The sequence below is a fragment of the Diadema setosum genome, chromosome 9 (genome assembly GCF_964275005.1).
Source record: "Diadema setosum chromosome 9, eeDiaSeto1, whole genome shotgun sequence".
Lineage (NCBI taxonomy): Eukaryota > Metazoa > Echinodermata > Echinoidea > Diadematoida > Diadematidae > Diadema > Diadema setosum.
The window spans coordinates 34916333-34934104 of record NC_092693.1 but is presented as its reverse complement, the minus strand read 5'-3'; the positions used below and the strand labels follow the sequence as shown (position 1 = coordinate 34934104).

Sequence of the window (17772 nt, the reverse complement as noted above, 5' to 3'; positions counted from 1 at the left end):
TCAGACATTGTTGTGTTAAGTAATCCAAGGCGGACAAGGCATATTAAATGAAAGAAAGATATTATTCAGAGGGGTGAAGGTTCAGATGCAAGTTTCTTCACTTTGTCTCCCTCTACAAATTAAATTTGTTAAGATCGCAACTGCTGATCTGTAAATTAACAAACATGTCGGAAAAAAGGAACCAGCGGGACTCAAACCTGTCATCTACTGCTTTCCGGGCATCGACACTACCACCAGGCTGTCCCTGGTTGCCGGCAGTGACACGATGAACATGGAACAAATACCCAAGCTCCGAAATTCCGACATTGTTGTGTTAAGTAGTCCAAGGCGGACAAGGCATATTAAATGAAAGAAAGATATTATTCAGAGGGGTGAAGGTTCAGATGCAAGTTTCTTCACTTTGTCTCCCTCTACAAATTAAATTTGTTAAGATCGCAACTGCTGATCTGTAAATTAACAAACATGTCGGGAAAAAAGGAACCAGCGGGACTCGAACCTGTCATCTACTGCTTTGCGGGCAGCGGCACTACCAACAGGCTGTCGATGGTTGCCGGCAGTGACACGACGAACATGGAACAAATACCCAAGCTCCGAAATTCCGACATTGTTATGTTAAGTAATCCAAGGCGGACAAGGCATATTAATGAAAGAAAGATATTCAATTCAATTCAATTCAATTCGTGTTTATTTCATTCAAACAGATTAAAAAAAAAAAACACATTCAGACAAGGTATATAAATGAATTCAAATTGACAATACAAATGTAACAGAATGTGGAGACAGCAAGAAAAACAAAGTTTTATAAGCAGCTGCCACCATAACAAAAGCATTTATAATAAAAGTCATATTAAGTCGTAAAAATAAATGTGCATAGATATTAAAACCAAAGAGAATGAAAATACATATTCTACAATAGACACATAGAGACAAAAACAAACAAACAAACAAACAAACACAGAGTAATACCCGAATGTGTATATTACTTTTCTTTTTCCAATAAGAATTATTCAAATCTTCGTTTAAAACATTTAAAGATGGACTCATTCTAATTGGCTGTGGCAAGGAGACATTGTCTCCCTCTACAAATTAAATTTGTTAAGATCGCAACTGCTGATCTGTAAATTAACAAACATGTCGGAAAGAATGAACCAGATGACAGGTTCGAGTCCCGCTGGTTCCTTTTTTCCGACATGGAGACGAGGGAGACAAAGTGAAGAAACTTGCATCTGAACCTTCACCCCTCTGAATAATATCTTTCTTTCATTTAATATGCCTTGTCCGCCTTGGACTACTTAACATAACAATGTCGGAATTTCGGAGCTTGGGTCCATGTTCATCGTGTCACTGCCGGCAACCAGGGACAGCCTGGTGGTAGTGTCGCTGCCCGGAAAGCAGTAGATGACAGGTTCGAGTCCCGCTGGTTCCTTTTTTCCGACATGTTTGTTAATACAGATCAGCAGTTGCGATCTTAACAAATTTAATTTGTAGAGGGAGACAAAGTGAAGAAACTTGCATCTGAATATAAGAATTACATGTGTACCTATGGTGGTTTTGTTTATGTAAAGGGACTATACTACATTTCATTCAGTCATTGACATACTGCAAAAAAAAAAAAAGATATAATAATGAGTACTATCAGGGCATTTAAGAAGCGCTTTATATGGGTATTGGGGCAGGAGCCAAATACTTCTGTAGAGAAGGTAGAACAAGGAATTTAGCAAAATATTACCCCCCCCCCCCCAAAAAAAAAAAATAGAATTAAAATTGTGCATTTTTTTTCTCAAGATTCAGCACATTGTCTCGCGAAGCTTTCCGCATTTAGTGAATCCATTGGTTTGGGGAATTTCTCCCTACAGGAGTATTATTTTGGGGGGAATATTTCACAAAATAACAAGATGATGAGGAAAGGTACTTAAAAATCTCGACTACCCCAATAGTGTAAGGTGTGATTGCAGTTTATTTCAGCTGGAAAGGAGACAGTGTCTCACACAGTGTTCACAATGTCTTAATACTACAGTCGAAGTAGTGGAAATACTCGAATTTAACAGTGTGAAAATGATTTTCTGTTGACAGTTCACACGGTTAAATTCTGTTTTATACCGCGAACTGATGATTCACAATATGTTCACATTGGTAATACGTTCGAATTTAACAGTGAGAAGAAATTTTACACTGTGTAACAATGTGTTCACAATGTGGTTCACTGTGTTCTTTCCAAACATCCCTTGCAGTTGACTCAGGAACAAGAATATTCCTGCTGTGTCCTGTTCCTTCTTAAATTTGTCATCTGTAAGGTTTACTTGGAATAATATGGTACACTGTATTTCACAGTGGCGGATCCAAGAGGGGAGCATCTGGCACCCCCCCCCCCCTTATTTTTTTATTGAACCAAAAACCTGCTGTTGACAAATTGAGTCATAATAGATTTGTTTTTTACCTTAAGGCCCAATCACACCTTTCCGGACCAGCTACGCGGGCTTGTTGCGTTGCGTGTATGAATTTTTCAGCACGCAGGGTAACTTTTTGCGGGTGGACACGAATTTGGGCGAGTTTCGTTCTACTCACGTTACGGGAACGTTACGGGCACGTTACTTGGGAGTTGTCTGCGAGGTGCTACCGCTACGACCCTTCTACTGGTGTTCTTCGTGGACATTTGCGAGCAATCCCCGCGACTCATCCGGAACATGTTTGAGCATGCTCAAGAATCAAATTGAGTTTGAGTTGGATTAAGATCTACTAATCAAGCCAGGAGTAGCTTGCGATAACAACACATAAAGTCAAGGCGCAGGGACCCAGAAAAAAAAAAAATGACTTCGTCCAACCCACCCCGCAGAAAAGGTTTGACTGCATGGGGTGGTCGGTTGGACCCTCTGGAATACCCCTAGGTAGTATGTGATTCCAAATTGTGGTATCAATAAAATTTAACAGGCCACTGTAGTTGCGACAAGACCTTATTGTTCGAAAAAGAGTCTGCGCACGCCAAGACTACTACAAGCACAACTTGCACTGCTACAGGCGCCAGTGCCAGTGGTGCGTGTAGTAGTCCTACCTAGCGCACGCAGACTGTTTCTTCGACAAACAAGGGTTTTTGCCTGTAACCTAACTTTTCATGCCAAGCTGGGGTCGGTGTAGTATAGTTTCTAGACATTTTTATTTCGTCTTAATTTTTCCGAGTTGCATGAGCAAGCTGAGTAAGGGCGCATACTCAGTGATTGAGACACCCGAACCGTTTTGTTTTTGTTTTTGTTTTTTTTTTTCGGGCGTCGCAATCACTGGGTATGGGCCAGCGGGCTTCTGCACATACACAAGCTGCAAGAGAGAAATAAAGACGAAATAAAAACGGCTAGAAAGGAGACTAGGGCCGGTGACGCTTGTCGCTATAAAATGACAAAATAGTCACAGCTTTTGCATTTACTTCGTGAAGAATTCATCAAAACTCCATTAAACCACATGTACATGTTGCTAGAGATGTCAGCAATACAATGGGATACGTGGTAAGGTGATATTGTGCATGGTTACCATGGTAACCAGATGCCTACAGGTGATTAGCAACCCCAAAATGCCTACTGCTGAAAACTTTGGTATTTTTGTTCATATTTTTAGATAGATGGAATTTAAAAAAAAAAAAAAACATTTTTATTGATTATTGTTTTAAAAACTTCTCCTGTTGCCATGGCAACCGGTGTTATCCAATCAGGATTCAGCTCTCAATAACTTAAAAACTAAAGCCCACAATTTCAAAAAGCTCGATGAGCATGTCCTTCTGCATAAGTGTACCGCATACGTGGAGATTTTCCTACACGCAGGATAATTTTTGCGGGCGGACAAGGCTTTGGGCGAGTTTCACGTGCGTTCTACATACTGGACCCGTGCTACTTACAAGTTCGTCTTTAGTGCATTCCATGTGGCGAATGAGGGCTGACAACTTGGTGAAGGAATCCTTCCAAAGGACTTCGATTTGCATAGATTCACGGGCAACTTACGTATTTCAAGCGGATCAACTGCTTGCGACTTGCGGCAGCTACGGGTCTCCTACTGGTGTTCTGCGTGGACCTCTGCAGGCAATCTCCGCGACCCACTCGGAAAATGTTTTAGTCATGGTCAAAAATGTATCGGATTGCGTCCGCACCTCCGGGTAACTACGGGCGAGATACCAGATAAGTACTGCAAGGTGCGGGCCAAATGCGGGGAGCTCCGGGTAGCTATTTTTTCCCCCGCAAGTCAACCCGCAAGGCTTCCCAAGTTACGGTTTGACAAGGCCTTGAGCATCCTCAAAACTTGTTGCGGGTGAGTCGCGGGGGTTTGCCCGCAGAGGTACACGCAAAACACAAGTAAGAGGCTCTTAGTGGCAGACCTCGCAGGCGACTCCCACGCAGGTACTTCGTAGTCCCCGTATGTCGCTCGTTACTGAAAACGGGTTGGTTTCCAAGCTTTCACGCAGGCAACACGGAATACACATCAGGTAAGTAGCACGCGTCTAGCAGGTAAGACGCAAGTACGGAACTCGCCAACACCCTTATCCGCCCGCAGAAAATTCTCCTGCTTGCTGTAAAATCCCTACTCGTTACAAGCCGGCGTAGCTTACCCGGTGTGGTAGGAAGTAATGTCCGTCCGGAAAAAGACTCCGGGGGACCTTATTTCCGGGTTCGAATTTAGGAAATAGTATCCTAGGACCAAATATCCGTTTCGCAAGGACCTAATCGCCGCCGAGGGGGATCGAATCGCCGGTTTTGTACGAAGAAGCCTATTCGGGGGACCAAATCACCGCTGAGGGGGTCGAATGGGCGGATTTATACGCAAATTCGGGGGGACCAAATCGCCGCCGAGAAAGGACTTGATCGATGGGTTTAGAAGAACAAGCCTACTATTATACTGTAGTATTCGCTAACGTCAACGTGCAATGGACTTAAATCAGCAGGTCAGAAGGATGATTTGCCGCTGAGGTGTTGTTATTTGATTTGTTTAGTGGATTCAAGAAATAATAATATAGCTGTTCCATAATAGTCCCTTCATGGTGGGGTTATTGACAAATGTGATTCCTAGCAGTAGGCTACTTTAGAGTTAATGTTGGGAATTGGGCTCTTTTGGCATAGGGTTAGGTACGCTTAATAACAACACCCCCCCCCCCCCCCACAAACTAGTATGATTCTCAGTGCAAGACCAATTATTGGCATAAAAAGGGAAATCATCACCTTTTCTCCATACATGCAATCTATCAGCTGTTTCTCGACAGAAATGACAAATCCAATAACACTAATATCCTGCGCTAACAAGAAGGTAATACCAGGGGCCGCAGAAAAGAAGTTGATGCTATTCAATCCTTTGTCGAAATTATCTCACAACATAGGCCTGTTATCATATTGTCTTATATTCTATATACAATGTTATATTTACCTCATTCTCTGTTGCCTGAGAAATTGAAATGTACATACTATGTTTTTGTCGAAAGACGAAATGAACTTTGAATGACATACAAATTATGGGCAAAATATGCAAAGAAGGAGCTGCCATGTAGGGACCTACTTCTAAGGGCAGTATAAATATCATATTGTCCATGAATGTTTTCACTATTTTTATTATTTTTTTTTTTGCACTTCATCGTATAGGGAACAAACTGATTATCAGGTGTAGAAGTCAACGAAGTAGGAAATTTGTAAAGTATTTGCAAATAGGTTTCCCTTCTCTGCATGCTCCTGATCATATATACAGTATGATATCTTTTACCGCATTATCTGGACGAATCAGATCATGAACAAAGTATTATTCAATTCAATTTGATTCAATTCATTTATTTTCATTCTTCTTTTTCCAACAAACATAAAACAGAATAAATCAGGAATTACATCATGAACATAAACATTCGCCTCTGCAAGAGATAAAATGATACAATTTAACATAAGAATGCTTACTGGCAAAAATGCAAAGTTATGTTTTAGTTAAGAAAACAAATTGAGAGGTCCACTAACAAGCTTGTATACTGTCAACCACTCAAAGAATCTTATGAATTACTTATTTACAAATACTTATCACAAATATAATTTACGACAGGACGGAACAAAACAGGAGAAACACAAGACGTCTTGACAGAATAGGTGGAAAGAACGGAAGGAAAAAAAGAAAAAAGAGAATGCCTATACACGCTGAACAAGGGAAATGGAACAGGGAATTGGGGTGCTTCAGAGCTCACAGCTCACAGCTGTGGAAGTATCATTATAGCTAATCATTGCGAAATAATGAATTTAGTGACTGACTGATTCATGGTGTATTGAACCCTGAGGTTGATGAGACCTAGCTAATAAAGAAAAAAAAATATCAGAGAGGATTTAACAGAAAGAATTTCAACTTGCACTTAAAATAATACAAAGATGAATATATATTTTTTTTTGCTTCACAGCTTAATGAATTCCAAAATCTGGGACTGGTGTAAATAAAATGTATTCTGAGCCAATAAAGTTCTCAGGAGGGGTAAATGAAACTCATCGATTGCCTAGTGGGATATTTATGAAAAAAACTGGTTCCGTGGGAACATTGAATTGAAAATATTGGGAAGTGCATTATTTTGTGTTGTAATTAAACACAAAACTTGCCAAGATGAAAAAATAAAGGTACAAATCTTTGATTTTCAAAATCTTATATTTAGTGAATAATGGATCTGAATAAGAACGTGGCGGGATGCCACAAATAATACGAAGTGCTCGTTTTTTTTTTTCTTTTGTAACAGTAGTTTATCTAGTATAGTTGATGGGCACTACCCCATACTAGGAGTCCGTAATCAAGATAAGGTAAAATTAGAGAAAATACAACCGCAACAAACAGGGTAATTTGATATGAGACTTGAGTCTATCAATGATATCAATATTAGTCGAAATTATGCGGCCTCCACGAAAGTTTATCGTCCATCGTGATACGTGCAGAGTCATCAGAAATAACCTATGCGCAAAGCTTCTGGAATTGCTAAAAAGCATGTTACTCGGTTTTCTGGAGATTAAGTGATAATTCAGTAGCTCTTATCCACTGAAACACTTTTTCTTCAATTCGGAATTAACAATTCGAACGAGAGTATCTGGATTTTGGCGAGAAAAGAAAATATTTGAGTCATCAGCAAAGAGTATAAATGAGAGTATGTCACATTATCTGCAAAAGCCATTCATGTAAATAACAAAAAGTAAAGGTCCTCTAACAAGCTACCCTGTGGGACGCCACAATGATTCCTATAATAGACTTGAGTTGTTCTCGTTCAGAGTTATGTATTGTTTTCGATTTTGTAGGTAATTCCTGAATCACTCCAAGGCCTTCCCCCGTATTCAATAATAAGACAATATTTTGTGAAGTAAAATGTCATGATTAATTGTATCGAAGGCCTTGGAGAAGTTCAGGAAGATACCAATAAGATGGGAATGACTATAAATAGTATGCGCGGTGTGTGGTCAATAAACTTCAAATGGACATGAACGGTGCTGTGTTTCTGACGAAACCCAAATTGAGAATTGGTTAAGAAAATTCATTGTTCTTGTAAATATTATGAACCTAAGACCCTAAGAATATGAACTTAACCAGGGAGGTGTCTCACCTCCCTGACCTAACTATTATAGTGTTGATGAAGAATTCAATAAGTGAATACATGTATGTACAACATGCATCTCTTTCACTTCTGCCCTTGATGATAATGATAATAATAATAATAATAATAATAATAATAATAATAATAATAAGCTCTTATATAGCGCATTTCAGACTTGAAAAGAATTTCAATGCGCTTTACAAACAAACAAACAAATTATACCATAATACAAAATGTAGCAAAAAAAATTACAATTTACCAAGCACAATATATTACCCTACAATCACTATTTCTTAAATATACGTACATTGAAGGTCAGAGCTGCCAGTACTACTGAAAAATGACTTCAAGTTTAACAATCATAGGCTATTTCGTAAAGATAGGTTTTGAGTTTTTGTTTGAAATTTTCTATTGGCATCTGACTTCTAAGTGGGTCTGGCAGAGAATTCCATAGAGTAGGTGCAGCAAAAGAAAGAACCCTGTCCCCATAAGACTTCGTTCGAATGGTAGGTACAACAAGCAAGTTTCGAGCAGAGGATCGGAGACATCTAGTAGGCTTATATGGGGTTATGAGTTCTGTAATGTAGTGCGGGGCTGTCCCGTGTAGTGCCTTGAAAGTAATGAGGAGGATCTTGTATTGAATACGATATCTTATAGGAAGCCAGTGCAGATCTTGAAGGATTATGTGTTCACGTTTCTTGGCAAGTGTAACAAGGCGGGCAGCGGAAGGTTGATAAATATTAGCACATGAGAAACGGCTCAAGGTTTATTCACCCCAACGCTTTATGGTACCATACCCAAGAAATAGCTCGAGCAAATCTTCGCTGACAAATAAAACGAAATTTAAGGTCCATAAAACGGGAATTTCACAAGCAGATATTGTACTCAAAAGCAATATGTAAATGCCTTCATTAAGTCTTCATCAAATTACCATTCAAAAGTATTACGGATTGTGGGAAAGACACAAAGAAACTGTATAAAGCTGTTATTGCTTTAACTTTTACCAAAATACCTCACTCATGGTGATCAGACTGAGCTTGAAAATTGTTTTAATCAGAATTTTTTGGTAGAATCCTGGCAATTCAACAGTCTTTCCAAACTTCCATCGTACAGTCAGATGACATTGTCTATGAGGCCAAGTAAGAATTGAGTGAGTTACAGTATGTCACTATAGATGGTATAGAACATTAACTTATTAATCAAGAACTCACCAAACAAATCACGTGAACTAAATACAATCCCAACAGACAGTGGCGTATCGGTGTGGGGGGCAAGGGGGGCACTTGCCCCGGGCGCCACTTCTTCGGGGCGCCAAAAAACGAAGAAAAAAAAAAAACAACAACAACAACGAAGAAGAAGAAGAAGAAGAAGAAGTAGAAGAAAAAAAAAAACCTCGACCCGACCGGGGGGGGGGGGGCGGGGCAGTAAACCAAATCAAATAAGATAAAAACAAAACATGATGATGACGCGGACAAAATGACAATGTATATTGTGTTCACACATGTCATTTTATATTTAACAGGCAAAATGTTTCACGTAGCAGCGGCTGCAATTTCTTTTATTCTGAAGAGATCGCCGTTTGGATCAAAGGAGGGCGCCAACTGTTTCGAACATGGGGGGGGGGAGGGGCCAAAAAACAAAACAAAATAAGAACAAAACGTAATGATGACGCAGAAATATACAAATTTCGGCTCACTCGCTCGTACTAATTCAGAGGATTTTTCAAGTCCTCTGTTTGTTGGTATAAATCGTTATCTATAACGCCGTCACCATTATTATTTTGACTAGAATTGTAAGATTTAATAAGCACAAATGACAAGAATTCCATGTTTCGTAAGCTGGAAAACAAAAATTTTCGGCTCGCTCGCCTAATATCTGTCATTAAAAATATAAGAACAAAACGTGATGATGACGCGGAAATAGGGCCTATGCAAATTTCAGCTCACTCGCGCGTACTAAGATGGAGTATTTTTTCAAGTCCTCAGTTTATTGGTATAAATCGTTATCTATAAGGCCGTCACTATATCTTGATTAGAATAAGCCAGTTCGTAATTACCTCATTTACACATTGGTACAAATGACCTTTCTTTTTTCTCTGCTGGTTAGGCACTTCACTCGTTTTCAAAGGGGCATAATGCATAAGCGTGCCCGACGTAACAATTTATGGAATTCATGTTTTGTATTTGAATGCAATAACAGCCTATTTCCTTATAGCGATGATTGCGAAATAACAGTCTTGTTGTCAGGTGGATGTGCTGGCAAGCCTCATTTATATGAGGATCACATGAATAATTATTGCATCACGGATGCTTATCTCAATGATATACAAACCAAAATGCCTGTTGGTAAAAATGACCTTTTTCTGCTCATGCGCAGAGTGTAATTACGAACTGGTCTATATTGTAAGATTAAATAAGCTGAAATGACAAGAATTCCATGTTTTATAAGCTGAAATACAAACATTTTCGGCTCGCTCGTTGCGTTCAATCGCCAAAATTTATTACATTTAAATCACCCTCAAAAGACCTCAAAAGCATATGATATGAAAAAGCATAAAGTCTCTATCGGGATGGGGTTTAGGTTGAACACTTTTTCAGAAATTAGGGGCGCAGATTTTCGCGCTTGCCCAGGGCGCCGTTTTCCCTAGATACGCCACTGACAACTGATTTGGTTAAGAATTGTAGCACAGTTTTGGTATTATACCCGTTATTATAAGAATCACAAACATGCCAGCCTGAGATAAGGTGTATTCCCACAGGATTGTAAAAGAGTTGCTATTTATCAAAATTTAAGAAATAACAATAGGTTTGGAGTTTCTCTGAGACTACCGTCTAATCTCACTTTTATTCTTTTTGAGTAAACTGCTTGAAAGTTGTTGTTTTCTCAGAATTGACAACTATCTGCAAGATTGGTTTTCTTTTATCCATTTAGATCTGCAATTTAGCCTGGTCGAATGATCTGGAAACACTGTTAGTCAATTTAACATACATTATTGTGCTCAGAGAATTGGATTATGGGAATATCACTGTTGTTATCATGCTTGATATGAGCTCAGCTCGTGGCACAGTAAATCACGCTATGCAGACTCAAAGGTTGAAATATTTGGGTATCGAGGAAACCGTCCTTGATTAGTCCCATTTCTCTGAACAATCCCAGTGGTACGTCAGAATCACATTTGTTATTTTACCCCTGGTCATAAAGCTACTGCACAAGTTTGGCAATGTTTGATGTACCAAAGCCAGGAAAGGGTATTGTTGGAAGCCCGCTATCTTTTTTACTTGTGCACAATAAATCAGTGAAGTGTATTTCGCTAACATTGTAGTAGTTATCATTGTTATGCAGATGATATAAAACTCTTTGTGTCTTAAAACCTATACTACGTTTACCGTGTCATCCGCCAATGCAAAACTGTCTTGAAGAATGTTTCCCAGACCTGAAAATCTAGTTTGCATCCAATGACCTTAAGCTGACTAATGGTAAAGCTTAATTTTTCTTATTTACTATTAGATTCAAATGACATGCTAAGTAAGTATGTTCATATTGCTAGCAATTTTACATCATTCCATCAAAAACAGTCCGTTATAGGTGTTATAGGGGTCCAGGAAATGTCTTTTCCAAATCATATTATTCAAGTTCAGAGGAGTATTAGATATCATGCAGTTGCATAATTTAAGTTTCATAAAAAAGATATTCTCTAAATCCGCAAAATGAATGCTTTTTCTTTTTTTTTTCCTTTTTATATTTTCTCATTTGGATTTTTTTTCGAATTTGCTGCTATGTAATCTCCACAGGGAGATGTTATAAAACTTTAACAATACCAAAATTATTCCTCCCGCCTGTCACAAAAAAAGTTTGATAACATATCACCAATCTTCCGTTCTTTACGTTGAAAAAAAGATATATCATTTTCAAGATTCTGTTATTAGTACATCATTCAGTTCACTCTCTTTCCCCGCATACTTGCAAGTCTCTGTACGATTCCCAAATACACATTGAAGCGGAGACGAAGCCTATACGTTCTTCATGTGAGATGCACTGTCCATTCTAATACCAAGAAATTAACATGGATGGGGACTCTCTCTCTCTCTCTCTCGTCATAGGATCATGCAAACTGTAACATACACTGCGCCAACTTCCATCTACAGGAACATTCAAATCTAAACAGAATCCATGATATATATATATTAAAAAAATCTTGTCAGGGATTATGTTTCCTTTTTTTTTTGTCATTTACTTCCCTGTTGTCATGTTTTGTACATGTAGGCCTAGGTAATGTGTGTATATTTTTCTTTCTTCCTTCCTTTTCAAAGCGCCTTTGGCACCAACATTGAATATGTGCGCCATACAGAATACACGTAGTGACTGCAGGTGTATTATCATTATTATTTTTTTTTTCCAAAATGAATTTCACGAAAGTCGTACCCATGGTGGCATTCAGAATGCAGACGTAGAACTTGTGAAACGTTGCATGGTAATGGGGATGGGGTTAACTTTGAACCCCCCCCCCCCACCACCACCACCACCACCACCACCACAGTGTAAGCACCACTAAATAAAACAGAAACATACTCAAGTGATACAACGTGTACATACCAATAATAGGACGATTTTCTTGCCCAGCAAAAATAGGAATGTGTGGGACTGAGTGTTATGTAGAACGCAGCGACTTAGTCACCACGTAAGTCTGAATCAAACACTAATATTCGGATATGAAGTGTAATTTTGTTATCCAAATCACATCAGAACTTCCACTCAACTATTAATAGATACGGTCATGGTACCAAACAGACACCACTTGAAATGTAGATTTAAAATGATTAAATTTCGACCCAGTGTCCTGTACTGTCGCAGTACACATCGGCCACTGGCGCTATCGCTGCTGGCAGAGTTACTGTGTGTGGGAGTAGGGACACTATTTCCGTCAGTGTTGAAAAGACCTAGGACCATATCGCCGGTTGAAATCATGATATCACATCCTAAGACATTAAATCCTGAAACCTGACACGGAGATTTGGTCCCCCGGAGTGTTTCTCCAGGGGGGACATAATCGCCTACTACACCGGAAAGGTGTGACAGCTCCGTTAGTTTGCAGGCACAAACCTTTTTTTGGTCGAAAAAAGCCTGCGTCAAGGCTACTACACTGACGCGCCACTGGCATTGTGCGTCCCATAGAGCTTCCTGCAAGTGCCTCCTTTCCGGGCAAGCCTTGCTTGTGACTTCCGTTGAACATTTTTTTTTTTTTTTTTGCTACCCGGAGGTCCTCGCAGATGGCCTACACAGTGACAGTACCTAGCACGTAGTCGCACAAGTCGATCGGACTTGCGCACGCAAGTCCGATCTACCCGCAGCCAAGTTTTCAGCATGCTTAAAACCTTGTCCGGGTAACTCGCGGGGATTGCCAGTAGAGTTCCACGCAGAACACCAGTAGGAGGCCCGTAAAATGTAATAATAACGATGCATTATAAGATGCGATATGCGCTACAGTGCATGATCTACAATACATGACTAATGTACACTGTTCAATGATGAAGAGCGGTGAAGAATTGCTAGCACTAGATCATTGCATCGTGTGTGTTTTTATTGCAATGACTTGACAACAAACCGAACCTATACTCCTCGCTTGATCTCGCTATATCTGAATCTAACTGCAAACGCAATTCAATTCATTTTCTATTTTGTTTCTTCCGCAGCACATAATAATAAAAGTTACAAATGATCTTTCTACTGATTGACTGTAGGATGAAATCTAGGCGTGATTGAAAAATTGACAGCATGTTTAAGGGAACGTACAGTTTTGGTTGAGACCTAACTACAAGTTTCTAACATTTTTGGTGAGAAAATGAGAAACCTCTTATGAAATATGAAAGAGCATGAAATTCCAAGAGGTATTTAACGTTTATTTGACGAAAATCAGTTTTAAAATGGCTGAGAAATAAAAAAAAAAAGACAACCCAGATCATTCCTAATAAAAGATGGAACCCACCAGGATCGCTTTGTTTTACTTTGCTTTTGAATGTCTCAGCAATTCCAAAACCGATTTTCATATAATAAACTTCGAATTCCTCGTAAAATGGTATGCTCTGTTCTATTTTATAGGTGGTTTTGTGGTATCTGGCAAAAGTTAAAAGCCCAACTCTCATCTATACCAATACTATACAATCCCTTTAAGTTCTTTCATTATCTGTATTTGAAGGAAATGCTGAGAGGTCCACTAAAAAGCAGTGCTAGGATATAGTGGACATCTCATGCAATCAATGAATCACTGAGACATTTATAATTGCAAAAGTAACTATCAATGTAACTTGTATCAATGTAATTCAAAACAGAATAGACAAAACAGAAAAAAATGACAAACACCAAAAAAAAAAAACTGGAACATGGCGCCGCTGTAATTTAGATACCTACCTATCCGACACCACAGACCAATTATGTGGAGCAATCCTGCCTTAACAAATTCAATTAATTCAAGCTTCCTTGAAAGACCATATCATATCCAGCATATCATGATTATTAGTCAAAACCTGTTTCAAGCATTTGGTATTTTTCATCACTCTCCCCAAGTCTATTCAACATCAAGCCATTCAGCAAACCCTTTCCCTTTGACTTGCCTTTGATTTCGCTCTTTCGCTTTGTACACTGATGCTAACGTGTTTCATTTTTTCTTTAAAATCTCTATAGCTCAGAGGACATTTATCTATACTGGTCCAGGTTTCTGGAGCTCCCTGAATAAGGATATCAGAAATGCTCTTTCGAATAATTCATTTGAAGAGAAATGGGAACTTTTGTTTATTTTGATTTTTTTTTCCAACCTGATGCCACAGGATGAAATTAACCTACAGACTTATTATTTTCCACTTGCAAAATCCACACACTGGCACTGATTTCATTCATAATTAGCAGAGTGCAGTTATCACCTTTTTGTCAAGGTTTTTCTTTCTTCAAGTCTTTTCCGCAATCCCTCTATATTTTCCTTTCCCTATTCACGCTGCACAATTACACTTCTCGATAATTATACTTTTGCAGGTCGCTATCTCCGTTGTATTTATTTTTCTATTCTGTTGTCTTGTTGTCATGACAGTTTTGCCTCTTTAGTGGACTTCCGAGCTTACTTTATACTGATTTTCTTCTTTAGAGAAGAAAGAATTAGGACTTGCAATCATTATTCAAATATACATACTGCTGTCTGCCCGACAGGTATCTTCTGAACCCCTCTATAGGGCCCTTCCATATAAACCGTAATAATTCATTTTGCACAGAAGAATTTCGTTGTCTATCGTGTCGAAGGCCGTGGAAAAGTTAAGCAGAATACCATCGCCTTACATATAGGGCCTATCTTGAAAGGACTACTAGTTTACACTTCAATATAATAACTAAGCTATACTCATGCATCAAGATTAAAAGATTAAGATTAAAACCCAAGTTAGCCTCTTCCACCCACGCAATCATGCTGGGAGGAAACCGCCTTTCACATGGAACATTGGAACACTCTGACTACCACAGTTTACTTTTGATCGAAACTTGTTGCATACAAGCAACACGCAAGGGTAATATGGACGGAAAGGTTGACGGGATAAATGACAAATATACTCCTCAAATTGCCAAACTTATTGTAACTATGGGGTGTCAATCCTCTCAATCTGTAGATTCCTATCCTCGGTGATCCTTGCACCATGATGCTATTAAGCTGCAGAAGCGGCTTGTCCCTACTTGTCATTTGGAAAGATCATCATAATTATATAGTATAACAAACTGCACCCGGCATGTAGTTATGGTTGCAAATGCGTTACTGGCTGCCTAAACCGCACAAAACTTCGCAAATCTTTACTGGCATTGTACAACCACAGATCAAAGATCAATTCCAAGTGGGGCTGAACGCAGGCAACATGGGCCATCCGCAATCCCTCTTATTTCCAACAACAAGCGAGATTCATTCTAAAGGCAAAAAAGAGATCCCTCGACGTATTAGTCCAATTCACAATCTCCACTTGCTAACCTGGATGTCGGTGAACAGACTTCCTACAGGGGTTGTATGGTGCATGGACTGAATGAGTATGCGGGGATGGGTAGATGCGGCGGACACTGACTGTGACTGCGGAATTAAATCCTTAACCCACTTCATATAATATAAGATGCCCACTCCTAGAAGACCCATGCTACTATAAAGAAAACCTAGCTGCCGCGAAGGACATGGCCCTCCATTTTCCAACATGTTCGCCACCAATCTGAGTGTAAAGATGAAGGACTCGGGGAAAACAAACAAACAAAAATGTCAAGCAAAGAGGGTGTGCCGCGTGAAAGCAACATAATGAGAGAGTGATTATAAGCATAGAATAATGTAACATTAAGTTTACATAAAATCCACTTATGATTATGTGTAAAGGTCGACTGGTACTGACTGGTTAGCACCTACCTTATAGGCATCCATTAAATTGCTATGTCAGTGAAACCCAACCGTGGAACAAAGTAAATAAAGAGCCTTTTCAGCAGTCGACTGTCGCATTTAATGTAGAATGTGATAGTGCTACTGTTTTGAACGCGAAAATTTGTCACCATGGGCGACATCCGCGTCATCGTGAGTCTGCGCTGTGATGACTCCTCTACCAGCCCGGGCGACATCCGATTCGTCGAGAGTCTGCCCTCTGGTGACTCCTTACCAGCAACTAAAGACGAGAAATGTCGCTATGGCAAATGGTATGCCTCCGCCATGATGCATGGTTTTCTCAATAGGTCTATGTTCTTGACAACGTCCTGACAACGTGTGATGACTGTTTCATATAATTGGCAAAATATCAAAATGACAGGTTTGTCACAAAATGTGTCTAATGTTCAGTTTCCCTGAATTACGTATCATTGGATGAATGGCTACTTTGTATAAGAGAGCAGGTATTGTTTGATATGAGGATTTTTACTGGATTTTTGTCCTTTTTATGAATTTACGCATTGAGTAATTTCCAAGATATGGATAAAGTGTACTTTCCGTATTAGATAGTAAAATTCTAGTATTTTACGTTGGCCTTTGACCCTTGACTTTGCCCCATGATCCCATAATTTTAGTATTAAATAAATGTCGCTATGGCGACGGTATGCCTTCGCCGTAATGCTTGGTTCTCCTAGTAGGTCTATAGTACGTCTCAGCAATGTGTGATGACATGCAGTTTCACATAATTGGCATAATGTCCAAATGACGTGTTTGTCACAAATGTGTTGAATGTTCACTTTCCTTGAACTAAAATAGGTTTAATTAGATGAATCTCTATGCATTGTCTAAGAGAGGTGGTATTTGGGGATTTGTGGATTTTCACTTGACTTTTGACCCTTTTTTAAGTTTATGCATAGAGTAATTTTCAAGATGTGGAAAAAGTGTAATTTTAGTAATAAAAATTGTAGCATTTTACCCTGGCCTTTGACCCTTGACCTTTGACCCATGACCCTAAAATTCCCAAGAGAATCACTGTCAGGCAGAACATGCATAAATATGTACTAAGCTTCATGATGATACCTTGAGCCACTTTCAACATATGAAGGAAGAAATGAAATTCAACACTTTAACTTGACCTTTGACCTTTTGACTTTTGACCTTTTGGCCAAAAAGAAAAACCCACTTCCTAGAGAATCTCTATTGGGTAATACATGTATACACTAGGTTTCAAGAAAAATCATGGAGGCATTGCATGCATATGACGGAAAAGTGACATTTTGAGGAGTTTACCTTGATATTTGACCCCTGACCTTTGACCCCGTGACCCAAAATTCCCTAGATAATCACTGCCAGTCAGTACATGCATATGTACTAAGTTCCATGAAGATACCCTGAACCTTTTCCGAGATATGGGGAAAATGAAATTTTAACATTTTCACTTGACCTTTGACCCTATGACCCAAAACTCTCTCTAGAGGATCTTTATTGGATAGTAGGCCTACATGTTTACTCCAAGTTTCTAGAAAATACCTTCAGGCATTGTATAATGGGGGAAATGGTGACATTTTGAGTATTTGACCTTGACATTTGACCTTGAGCATGTGCACTCAAAAGTTGATAGGCACAATTTCACCCACTCATACATACATGCTAAGTTTCATTAAGAAACCTCAAACCGCTTTTTAGATACGCTGTCCACAAAATTGATTACGGACGGAATGACGGAGGGACGGAGGGACGGAAGGACGGACAACCCGAAAACATAATGCCTCCGAAGACACTTCGTGGCGGA

General features: G+C 39.2%; 1 protein-coding gene across 1 annotated transcript in view; it reads right to left on the bottom strand.

The window, feature by feature from the left end:
- LOC140233337 (deoxynucleoside triphosphate triphosphohydrolase SAMHD1-like) overlaps positions 1–2686 on the bottom strand; it is a 58642-nt gene extending 55956 nt beyond the window's left edge. The window contains exon 1 of the mRNA XM_072313447.1: positions 2582–2686. Coding sequence (XP_072169548.1) covers positions 2582–2686 — 105 coding nt within the window. The remainder of the gene's footprint in view (positions 1–2581) is intronic.
- Between the last annotated feature and the right edge of the window lie 15086 nt (positions 2687–17772).